Source organism: Pongo pygmaeus, chromosome 19 (assembly GCF_028885625.2).
Source record: "Pongo pygmaeus isolate AG05252 chromosome 19, NHGRI_mPonPyg2-v2.0_pri, whole genome shotgun sequence".
In the NCBI taxonomy this organism is placed as follows: domain Eukaryota; kingdom Metazoa; phylum Chordata; class Mammalia; order Primates; family Hominidae; genus Pongo; species Pongo pygmaeus.
Window position 1 is genome coordinate 77,058,415 of NC_072392.2, and position 12,072 is coordinate 77,070,486.

The 12,072-nt window shown below is 51.8% G+C and overlaps 1 protein-coding gene across 2 annotated transcripts; it reads right to left on the minus strand.

Moving 5' to 3' along the window:
* Positions 1-1,844: 1,844 nt before the first annotated feature.
* Positions 1,845-3,511, minus strand: PPY (pancreatic polypeptide). Of its 2 annotated transcripts, none has more exons than XM_054457806.2 (4): positions 3,456-3,511; positions 2,499-2,689; positions 2,184-2,255; positions 1,845-1,993 (listed from the first exon to the last, which is right to left on the minus strand). In XM_054457806.2, the coding sequence occupies exons 2-4, from the start codon at positions 2,687-2,689 to the stop codon at positions 1,969-1,971; spliced, it is 288 nt and encodes a 95-aa protein (XP_054313781.1). In that variant the 5' UTR covers positions 3,456-3,511; the 3' UTR covers positions 1,845-1,968. The 2 variants fall into 2 exon arrangements, with proteins under 2 accessions (XP_054313781.1, XP_054313780.1); XM_054457805.2 differs by lacking the exon at positions 3,456-3,511 and adding an exon at positions 3,222-3,309.
* Between the last annotated feature and the right edge of the window lie 8,561 nt (positions 3,512-12,072).

Below are 12,072 nucleotides of genomic sequence, written 5' to 3' on the forward strand. Positions count from 1 at the left end.
AGTGACTTCTGTGGGCCTGAGGGCAGGGAGGGACCAATCCATCGAAGGGGAAGGGGGACCCTGGAGTTTCTGCTGTGAAAGAAAAAGACCTCAGCTGTTGGGGTCCTCCCCTGCCTCCCCTGGCAACCCATCCACCTTCCCCCACGCCACCCACACATGGCCTTATGGGTCTGGCCCTCCACCCCGTGGTAGAGACACAGATACAGGTCCTGGAGAAGACACTTTTTGCCCCTGTAGTCCTGCACAGACGGCACAAGTGTGGGGGGCTCTAACCCAGAGGGAGAGCAGAGGTGAGAGAAGAAACCTCAAAGGAGGGGCTTCAGTTAGACACACCCCAGTTCCCACCTGGCTCAAGTTTCTACCAAAAAGCCCAGACTCCTCTTCCCATTCACCGCCCATCCCCTTAAGCTGCCAGAGAAAATGCTGGGACTTCAGACTCCCTCTCCCAGACTCAAACCGTTCTCTTGCGAAACCATCTCTCTATCCAGACATCCCTTGGATTTAAGAATCAACCTGAGGCCAGGCACAGTGGCTCACACCTGTAATCCCAGCATTTTGGGAGGCCGAGGTGAGCAGATTGCTTGAGCCCAGGAGTTTGAGACCACACTGGGCAACATAGCAAGACCCTGTCTCTAAAAAATAAAAAAATCTGCTGGGTGTGGTGGCATGTGCCTGTAGTCCAGCTATTTGGGAGGCTGAGGCAGGAAGATCGCTCGAGCCCAGGAAGTCAAAGCTATGGTGAGCTGTGATCATGCCACTGTACTCCAGCCTGGGTGACAGAGCAAGACCCTGTCTCCAAAAACAAACAAAAAATCAATCTGAGCCAAGCAGCTGCGTCCTCTAGAAGCTCTTTGCCTTTTAGGACCTGGTTCTACTTCCAGGTCATTTGCACACACCAGATGGAGTAGGACTTGACGGGAAACACAATTGTGGTGTCATTTCCATTTCTGTGCAAGGTGCTGACCCCAGGAAAGTGGACCCTGCATCCTCCAAACCCGTAACCCCATCCCTTGAGGCCAAGCATGTGGGGGAGGCAGGAGAAGCCTTTCTAGGAACCGGAAACATTCTAGTTCCCTCACTTCTCCCCTTTACACACGCACGTACACACGCATGGACGCGCGCACTGTCCCCACCTATTCAGGGTGCCTGAGAAGGGCCAGGAAAAGATGGGTTCTCTGGGAATCTGGGAAGTCCTCCCTAGGGCAGGATCCAGGTCCTTGTCCTCCCAGGGCTGGAGTATGCAATCTACAGATTCTACTCATGGTGGCTGGAACTCTCAGCTAATCTAGCCTCCTCCCCTTCCACAGCAGCTTGAGTACCTCCCGTGCCCAGGACTTCACTACCTCTCAGGGCAGCCCACTCTCCAAATTTCTGGACGGCAGCTCAGGCCCCTGGATGCAGCCATGACTGCCGTAGCACCAGAATCGTTCTTCCAGGCTGGGCTGTGCCCCTGCCCCCATGCCAAGGACGCTTTCGTATAAATTTTGGTGCCTCTGCTGCCTAGGCTGCAGTAAGGCACTGGTGAGGGGTGCACTTGGGGAAGGGTTGTCATCAGGCCGTGTTGGGAAGGTCTATGGGTGCTGAACTGGGAAGATTCAAGACTGCCGCTTCACAGACTTGCTGAAGGACCATGAAGGACCATCTGCTCAGAGGAGTCCCTGCCTTCCTCTGGCCACCACTTGTCCCTCTGTGGAGGGGAGAGGATGAGCTGAGTGACTCTGATGACCCCTGCCAACGTTCTGGATGATCCCCTTTTCTTCTGCCCTGCCTTCCCCTTTCTCTCCCATGCATTTGGCGTTTCCTGCTGCCTCCACCAGGGGTCCACAGAGACACAGGACAGGCTGTGGCTTTGACTTGCTTTATTGAACCTGTGTGGGAGCAGGGAGCAAGCTTTGGCCAGAGCCAAGGGTGCGGACGGGAGAGCTGGGCTGGCACTGCTCATGGAGTCGTAGGAGACAGAAGGTGGCATTACAAGTCCAGCGGGCTGAGCTCCCTGTGAGGACAGGGCAGGACATGGCAGTGTAGGGGGTAGGCCTCGTGCCCTCAGGAGGCCTCAGGCTGGCCCTGGGCTCCTGTTCTCCCTCTTCCACCCCCCACTACACTTTTCCAAGCCCTGATTCAGTCCCACCACCCCCATTTCAGCCCCAGGGAGCTGGACAGACAGGACAGGGAGTCAAACTCACCTGGGGGCAGCAGCATGCGGGGACCCCCACTCTGAGAAGGCCAGCGTGTCCTCTTTGTGTCTTTTCCCATACCTGGGAGGGAAGAGGCAGCAGGGGCAAGCACTGTGCTGAGGTGCCAGCCCACCTGTTTCATATCTGCCTGTAGGCACCATCTTGCCCAGGGCACATTGGTCTAGGCCTGTTCAGCACAGATGCCCTGTTTTCCCAAGAGCAGGCCTGGAAGGGGCTGGGGCTGGGCATAGGGTGTGGCCAGGAATGTGGAGTGGGCCCAGGGTCCCAGGGGCTGGGATCTCTCTCCCCGACTGTAGGACACACCTAGGCCTGGTCAGCATGTTGATGTATCTACGGAGATCAGCTGCATACTGGGCCATCTGCTCTGGCGTGGCATTGTCCCCTGGGTACACTGGCTCCAGCGGGGCTCCCTGGGCACCCAGCAGTGGCTGTAGTAACAGAGCCACACAGGTGGACAGGAGCAGCAGGGAGAGGCAGAGGCGTGTGGCAGCCATCTGAGGAGCAAGCAGAGGGGAGGTGGAGAGCCCGGGCTGCAGATTTTCACGTGCCCAGGAAGCAGGGCCCATCTACCCAGCCCCTTAGCCCATCATCCATTTCTCCAAGCCTGGGGACAAGGGGGCAGAGCAAAAGGCCACTCCAAGCTGACCACTCCACCTCCTAGACACTGCTCTGAAGGCACGGACAGCCTGTCCTGTGAGCAGCCCAGCAAGCCAGGGCCTCGAAAGTTAGAAAAGTATAGCAGAGAAAATGGGGACATGAGTCCTGGAGACACGGGACTCATGACATCCAGGGCCTCGTGGCTCCGAGGAGGCAGCAGTTAGTGGCAATAAGGGCATGCCAGGTCACCCACAGGGTGAGGGACACAGAATGAACTCGGGAAGCCAAGGACCAAAATCCATGGCCTTGTGGGTCTGGCCCTCCACCCTGCGATAGAGACACAGATATGGGTCCTGGAGAAGACGCTATTGTCCATGTCGTCCTGCACAGACCGGCAAAAGCACTCACACAGGGACCCCAGTCACTCACAAGGTCACAGTCACACATTCCAGTTCACAGCCATGCACACGAGTGTGCACATGCACGTGCAGTCAGCAGACAGCTCTTCTAGCGTGACAGGTCTGTCCAGATGCAGAAAGCAAGACCCAAGCAGGACCTTAGGCCTCCCAAGGCCCCTGGCCCTGCAAAGCACCAACTCCTCTCCATCCCAGGCCCCAGCCTGGGGAAGGCCCCCAGAGCCCCTGGCAGGCTGAGCCCACTTACCCGGAGTCCAGAGTAAATGGGCACTAGACCAAATGAGCACCTGCCTCAGGCCGGATGAGCCCCTGCCCTCGCTGGGCCGCTTTATAGTCCTCAGCCCCCCAGAGTCCCCGCCTCCTGTCAGCCTCTCTCGCTCCGAAGCCCTTACCCCTCCTCTCACTGTCTCCTGATACTGGCAACGCCAGTACTGAGGCCAGAGACGGGAGGGGGACAGGGCAGTGCTGTGGGTGCCAGACCAGCGCATAACAGATAAAACTGGACCACAGTAAAAGTCTCCTATGGGCCCCCATCACTGACACCCCTTCCCTTTGGGCACCAGAGCAGGCTTGGTTCAAGAAAGATGGGGTTCTGGGACTTGAGAGTGACTGAAAGGTTTTGGTCATAGGCCTTGGAACTAGCTCTCCTGCTTCCCAAAGATCAACCCAAATCATCCAACGGATTCTCTCGGGGCAGAAGATTGAGGCTGCAGCTGGAAGATTGAGGCTACAGCCAGAGCCTCCAGGCTGAAGAATGGAAACTCAGGCCATCCTCTGCAGCTTGCAACTAGAACAAGGTGGGAAGAGGGAAGGGGCCTCAGGTCCTCAGGCAAGGTGGAAAGGAGTGGGGTGCCAGGCTTGGAGAAACCCATTTGGTGGGTGCATAGGATGCAGAATGAGAACTCATGTGCCTGGGTTCAGGGGAAAGGTTGAGGGAGTGCCAGTTTCCAGTAGCCATTTCCCTCCCCATCTCAGAGCCCCCATTCCAGGGAAGTGCTAAAAACCAGCTTCATTTGTAAAGCCTCACATTTTCCAAAGTGCTGCCAGCTCAGTCACCTCACTAAATCCCCACAACAACCCATTTTACAGATTCAGGATCTGAAATCTGCTCAGAGATGTCAAATCACTGGCCCCAAACCACACAGCCAGTCAGTGGGCGATCCAGAGTTTGAAACAAAATCTAACTTCAAAATTTAACTCCAAACCTGAACTGTTTTTTTCCTAAGTGGGGCTGTCAAAGTATTGGTATAATTTCCCACTTTTTGGCTGAGAAGCCTGAGGCTCACACAGGTAAAGACGCTTGCTCAAGATCTCATAGCTGCCGAGGTTCCGAATTCTGGCTTAGATTCTCAACCCCACTAATCCACCCCCACCAGAAGCCCTTGAGTCTCCCCTGCCCAGCGTCTCTTCCCAGCCCCCAGTCTCCCTCCCCAGCCTAGGCCAAGGAGTGGTAACTGGCTGTGTCTGAATGACACGGTGACACCGAGTACGGAGCTAAGAACTTAGGACTGCTGACGTTCTGCTGTCCCAGATCAGTATACCAAGAAGTTGGGGGATGCGGGGGCCTGTTGGGGAAGAGGGGACTGGAGGTGAAACTCCAGGGATCTGGCAGGGTGGGCTTAGAGTCAGACAGACCTAGGTCCAAATCCTGGCTCTGCCATTGGCTGGCTGTGTGAGCCTGGGAAAGTAGTTTCTTTAGCCTCTCTGAGCTTCACTTTTCCTCTCTGTAAAATAGGCTCATCACGCCGATCTCAAGATAGGGAGAATAAAGGAAGGCTCAGCAAACATCAGTGTTCTGCCTTGACCCTCTCAATTTTGATTTTGGTTAACAAGAAGAGCAATAATGCTTCACCAGACAACTTACATTCCACAAGGCAAATATGAAAGTCGTTCTGTCTCAGCAAGCCCGGGCCTTTCTCTGGACTGAGGTTTTCCACTTGTAAAACAAGGATGTGAACTGGTGGCTGGTCTCAGCCTGGCCTTGGGTTTGGCGGGTAGAGGTTGCAGCTCGCCGCCAGAGAGCGCCAGGCTCTAACCCTAGTTAAAAGGATCTGCGCTCCCACAGGACCACGGCCTTGGAGGGACCTGTTCTGGCTGCTACTCATGTGGAGACCCAGCCCCACCCAACAGACAGTGGATCTAGGGATTGACTCAGACGCCAGGGCCACTTATAGCTCTATCCTGTTGCAGAGGTAAACCTAAGTGCCTAAGAAATAATAGGCACTCCACAAATGTCAACCAAACTGTAGCTTTCACTTTTCTCCTTTGCAAACAACAGATTCCTCTTCTGGGTCCTTTCAGGGATGTAGTGACAATCCAGGAGGAAGTGGTAGTAGATGTGCTTTCTACTGCCATGGCCATGTATATTAGTTCATTTTCATACTGCTTTGAAAACAACTGCCCGAGGCCAGGTGCAGTGGCTCACACCTGTAATCCCAGCACTTTGGGAGGCTGAGGCGGGCGGATCACCTGAGATCAGGAGTTCAAGACCAGCCTGGCCAACATGGTGACACCCCATCACTACTAAAAATACAAAAATTAGCCGGGCGTGGTGGCGCATGCCTGTAATCCCTGCTACTTGGGAGGCTGAGGCAGGAGAATCACTTGAACCGGGGAGGCAGAGGTTGCAGTGAACTGAGATCGTGCCACTACACTCCATCCTGGGCTGTAACAGAGTGAGAGACCATCTCAAAAAACACACAAAAAACAAAAAAGAACTACCTGAGATTGGGTAATTTATAAAGGAAAGAGATTTAATTGACTGACAGTTCAGCATGGCTGGGGAGGCCTCAGGAAACTTACAGTCATGGCAGAAGGCGTAGGGGAAGCAAGACACCTTTCTCACAAGGCGGCAGGAAGGAGAAGTGCTGATCAAAGGGGAGAAGAGCAACTTATAAAATCGTCAGCTCTCGTGACGACTCACTCACTATCACGAGAACAGCATGGGGAAAACTGCCCCCATGATTCAATGACCTCCACCTGGTCGCTCTCTTGACACGTGAGGACTACGGGGATTACAATTCAAGATGAGATTTGGTGGGGACGCAAAGCCTAATTGCATCACTATGTCTAGAACACAGCAGTGGTTCTCATCTTGATGTGTTCCTGTCAGAGGTGTTTGAACCAGAGCGACTCCATCTTGAACAAGGGCTGGGTAAAATGAGGCTGCGACCTGCTGGGCTGCATTCCCAGGAAGTTAGGCATTTTTAGTCACAGGACAAGACAGGAGGCCGGCACAAGATACAGGTCACAAGACCCTGCTGATAGAATGAGGTAAAGAAGCTGGTAAGAACACGCAAAAACCAAGAGGGTGATGAATGTGACCACTGATTGCCCTCACTGATTTTTCTTTTTCAGCAGAGACGGGGTTTCACCGTGTTGGCGAGGCTGGTCTCAAACTCCTGACCTCAAATGATCTGCCCCCATCGGCCTCCCAAAGTGCTGGGATTACAGTCATGAGCCACCTTGCCTGGCCTCGCTGATCATTATACACTAATTATAATGCATTAGCATGCTAAGAGATGCTCCCACCAGCGTCAGTTTACAAATGCCATGGCAACATCTGGAAGTTACCCTCCATGGTCTAAAAGGAGGCGGAACCCTCAGTTCTGGGAAATCCCCACCTCTTTTCTGGAAAACTCATGAGTAACCCACCCCTTGTTTATTAGTATATGATCAAGACATAACAATAAAAATAGCCAAACAGCAGCCCTGGGGGCTGCTCTGCTTATAGAGTAGCCATAGGCTTTTATTTATTGATTGATTTTGTAGAGATGGAGGCTCACTTTTTTGCCCAAGCTCAAACGATCCTCCTGCCTTGGCCTCCCAAAATGCTGGGATTACAGGCATGAGCCACCGCACCTGGCCCTTGTTTCCTTACTTATCTAATAAACTTACTTTCACTCTACTCTGTGGAATCACCCTGAATTCGTTCTTGTGTGAGCCCCAAGAACCCTCTTTTGGGGTCTGGGTCAGGACCGCTTTTCAGTAACATTCCCATAGTCCTTGCCACAGAGCCCTGCTTAAAGAAAGCACCAATTCCTGGCCTGCAGACCCACTAAATGAAGATGATAGTGGTACCTCTTCCCCTGCCTAACACCACGCCCTCTGGCACAAGGCGGATGGCCACTGGCAGTGATGGGGATGAAGTAAGTGCTATGAGACTAGGAGAGGAACACCCCAGAAACACCTGAGGTCACAGAGTGAATGAAGGCAGGTAAAGGAGCAAAGGGAATGGGGGCCCCCACATACATGACCCCAGGGCAGCAGCTTGGCCCGCACGGAGTCCTCCATCACACACACTGCCCCACCCCACCCCTGCGTCCTGGCTGTCTAACTGCAATCCCTGCTGCCTTCAGTTAATCAACCAATGAATGGTCATTCATCGCACATCTGTTCTGGGCCTCATGGGGGCAGCGGGAGGTGATGAAGAAGTAAGCGTTCTACAAAGAGGTCAAAGCTGCGTGAGGAGCTGGGGAATGGCTTGCGTGAGGAGCTGGGGAATGGCTTGCTTTTTTTTTTTTTTTTTTTTTTAGATGGGCTCTCACTCTGTCACCCAGGCTGGAGTGCAGTGGCATGATCATTGCTCACTACAGCGATATCTCCTGGGCTCAAGGGATCCTCCCATCTCAGCTTCCCAAGTAGCTGGGACCACAAGTGCGTGCCACCATGGCCTGCTATTTTTTTATTTTTTATTTTTTGGAGAGATGGGCTCAAGTATCTACCCACCTCAGCCTCCTAAAGTGCTGGGATTATAGCCATGAGCCGTTGCACCTGGCCAGGATGGCTTTTTTTGAAAGTGAGGACACGAAAGTTCAGAAAGGGGAAGAAACTGGCTGTGGCCCTGCAGCAAGCTGGCAGCCGTCCCTCACCTAGCCCTGCGCTTCAGAACCTTACTCAGAGATCATCTTACAAATGCCTCTTTGCTACCTTGTGAGGGAGGCAGGAATTACTCTTCGCCCTTACCAGATGAGAAAACCGAGGCCCAGTGAGGTAGCTGAGGCTGTCTAAGGTCACATGGGAGTCAGGAAGGGTCAAGACTAAACCCAGGTCTACATGGTTCCAGCCTGGCTTTATCCCTGTTTGCAGAACCCGCCCCCCCCTCCCCCAAATCCCAACCCGCCACTGGCCAGAGCCTGGCCCAGCTCTTAGGCCAATGTCTTATTCCAAAATTAAATGGCAGCAGCAGAGGAAGGGATAGATTGGGGGGTAGCTGCCCCCAGATGCCAGGACCTATGCCCTGGAGAAACCCTTGGGCTGGGGATAGTTGTGACATGCACACACATACCTTGAGCCCCTTGTCTCACCCACTCTGAGCCAACTCAGGACCCAGTGGGGGCTCACTCCACTAACTTGGAGGCTGGGCTCTGCCTCCACTTCTCTCTGCCCTGGGAACTCCATCTGCCTCCAGGGCCTCCTGAAGACACACAGGGAGAGTTCAGTATTTCTCCTTTCCTGTCTCCAGTGTCTGCAACAGCAAATCCTATCATTGCCGCTCCAAATTTTTCTCAAAGAGGAAGGCTTCTTTCTTGCCGAAATAGAAACTAAACCAAGCTACATAATACAGTTTGAGAACAGCCTGGCCAACATGATGAAACCCTGTCTCTACTGCAAATACAAAAAATTAGCCGGGCATGGTGGTAGGTGCCTGTAATCCCAGCTACTCGGGAGACTGAGGCAGGAGAATTGCTTGAACCTGGGAGACAGATGTTGCAGTGAGCCGAGATGGCACCATTGCACTCCAGCCTGGGTGACAAGAGCAAGACTCTGTGTCAAAAAAAAAAAAAAAAATAGTGTTGGGGAGGTAAACAGGGAGGGCAGGGCAGGAAGATTCTTGGAGGAAATGAGGCCTGAAGTGGCCTTGAAGGCTGGGGGCAGGGGGAAATGCTATTTCACAGAAGCAGGGCTCTGTGGCAGTGGGGCTGAGCACTTTAGGGGCGCACACTCAGAAACTGCGTGAAATGCCACCAAAGGAGGAAGGGGTGTTATGAAAAGCCTGAGTTTCTGGCAAAGAGTTTAGATTTCACGTTTAGTAGAAACAGAACTGCTTCAGGGTGAGATATCTTACCTCTGTCCCTCACTCTAAGGCCTCCTGCAAGCCTCCCTCCCTGTCCGCCTTGGGATTCCCATTGCTTCAATGAAGAGATAGGCCCAGATGATTTCTAGATGACATTCAAAGGACATCATGTTCCTAGCAGATAATGTTAGGTGCCCAAATATCCACATTCTCCTTTCATCATCAAAGACCTTGAGATGGTACATATGTAGATTTGTTATATAACCTACATATGGCTGGAAGCGGTGGCTCACACCTGTAATCCCAGCACTTTGGGAGGCCGAAGCGGGTGGATCACCTGAGGTCAGGAGTTCAAGACCAGCCTGCCCAACATGGTGGAATCCTGTCTCTACTAAAAATACAAAATTAGCTGGGCCGTGGTGGTGTGCGCCTGTAATCCAACCTCCTCGGGAGGCTGAGGCAGGAGAATCACTTGAACCCAGGAGGGGGAGGTTGCAGTGAGCAGAGATCGTGCCATTACACTCCAGCCTGGGCAACAAGAGCAAAACTCTGTCTCAAAAAAAAAAAAAAAAAGATAATCCATTTATAAATTTAAAAAAATTTTAAAAACAAAGAGCTCGAGATGGGCGCACAGCCACTCAACTAAACACATCTCATAGGTTGTCTTTGCAGCTAAGTGGGGCCATGAGACTAGGCTTTAGCCAATGGGCTGAGAGTTAAAGTGATTTTTGCCATTCCGTTTTTAGGAATGGATGTGCCTACCTATGGCAGATTATATTTTTCAAAGATGACACAAAAATATCTATCTCGTGTGATTCTACAGTGGGGTCTGTGTCCCCTCTTCTTGAATGTGAGGGTACTTGTGACTGCTTTGACCAACAGAATATGGGATATGATGCCATATCTTCTGAGGCTGAGTCACAAAAATGATTGTCATGAGTTAAATTGTGTCCCCGCTGAAATTCATATGTTGAAGTCCTAACTCCCAGTACTTCAGAATGTGACCTTATTTAGAAATGGGGTCATTGCAGATGTAATTAGTTAAGATGAGGTTGCCAGGCGCAGTGGCTCACGCCTGAAATCCCAGCACTTTGGGAGGCAAAGGAGGGCGGATCACAAGGTCAGGAGTTTGAGATCACCCTGGCCAACATAGTGAAACCCCATCTCTACTAAAAATACAAAAATTAGCCGGGTGTGGTGGCGCGTGCCTGTAGTCTCAGCTACTCCGGAGCCTGAGGCAGAATCACTTGAACCCGCGAGGCGGAGGTTGTGGTGAGCCCAGATCATGCCACTGCACTCCAGCCTGGGCAACAGAGCGAGACTCCATCTAAAAAAAAAAAAAAAAAAAAAAAAGATGAGGTCATACTACAGTGTGTGAGCCCCTAATCCTGTAGGACTGGTCTCCTTTGAAAAGGGGAAATTTGGACACAGAAACAGATATGCAAAGAGGGAAGATGATGTGAAGAGGCACAGCTCAGACACCCATCTTCAAGGCAAGGAGAGAGGCCTGGAACAGATCAGAAGGAATCAACCTGCCAACTCCTTCATTTCAGACTGCTAGCCACGAGAACTGTTGTTTAAACCACCCAGTCTGTGATTCTTTGTTATGGCAGCCCTAGCAAACTAACCAGCAATGCCACCTTCATCTGATTCTCTTGAAATACTCCAAGCAGGAGACCAGTTACCATGTAAGTCCAACTACCCCAAGAATATCAGGATGGAGAGGTCACATGTAGGTACAATGGTCAACAGCCCCGGCTGAACTCAACAGCCGGCACTAGCATGCGAATGAGCCTTCTCAGGCATCAGCCCAGTGGATCCTTAACCGCAACCCTGCCAACCTCTGATAGTATCCGCATGTGAGACTCAAAGCAAACTGCCAGGGGGAGCACTTCTTGATCCTGACCCACAAAATCCTGAGTGATGTACAATGGTTGCTTGAAGCTGCGAAGTTTTAGGGTAGCTTATTATACAACATAGTAACCAGAGTGCCTACCTTCCCCTTCCCTCCCTTGCCACTGGCTAGAACACAGATGAGGCCATGGTGGGCTGTCTTCAGTCCTGTAAATGATATAGATGAGGGCATGGGGAAGCCACAAAAGAGGAGCCTGGGCTCTTGGATGCCCTCATGGAGCACAACTGCCAACTCTCCAGGTGCCACTCACATTTCATGCAAGAGAAATAAATTTCCATCTTGTTTAAGCCACTGTTAATTCCACCTGTTTTTTTAAAGCCAAATCAATATCCTAGTAATATGATATATGTAAAACAAACAGCTCAGTGTCTCGCACATAAATAAGTGCTTTTTGGAAAAAATAATTATTGCTATTGTCATTATTATTATACTAATAATAATTATTAATAATATTATTACCCTAAACTGCTCAACACTCCTCAAAATGAACATGAGGTGGACCCATGTCACTGATGGCCAATGAGACATGTCAAGCTGGGCAGAAATTGTCTGTGGTCATGCCTAATTCATACCAGGTCTTTCTTCCATCCGCCTTAAACTGACTATAGCTCTCCCAGGCAGACCAATAGACAGGGGATCATGGACACCAACACACAGACACATCCTCCCACTCCCCATTCACACAATGAACCAAAGCTTCGGGCAGCCACTGTGTGCTCTTGTCCCACCTGTCCTGCTGCAGGAGAGAAGACAGGAGGCAAAATAGGATGGAAAGTGGGTCTAAGATAATCAGTGGGGAGAGGGAGTCAAAGAAATGAACTCCATCACCAAGAAATCAGGCAAGGCTTCCGGGAGGAGGTGACCACTATCCTGAGAGTATCTTCCAGGCTTAAGAGAGGGAAAGGGCTCTGCAAGGAGGTAAAGTGGCCTGGG

Excerpts from the sequence above, each read along its gene's own strand:
- PPY (XM_054457805.2), bottom strand. Across the intron at positions 2,256-2,498 it reads AACATGCTGACCAGGCCTAG|GTATGGGAAAAGACACAAAG; the intron begins GTGTGTCCTACA and ends CTTCCCTCCCAG. Across the intron at positions 1,994-2,183 it reads CCGCATGCTGCTGCCCCCAG|GGAGCTCAGCCCGCTGGACT; the intron begins GTGAGTTTGACT and ends CTGTCCTCACAG.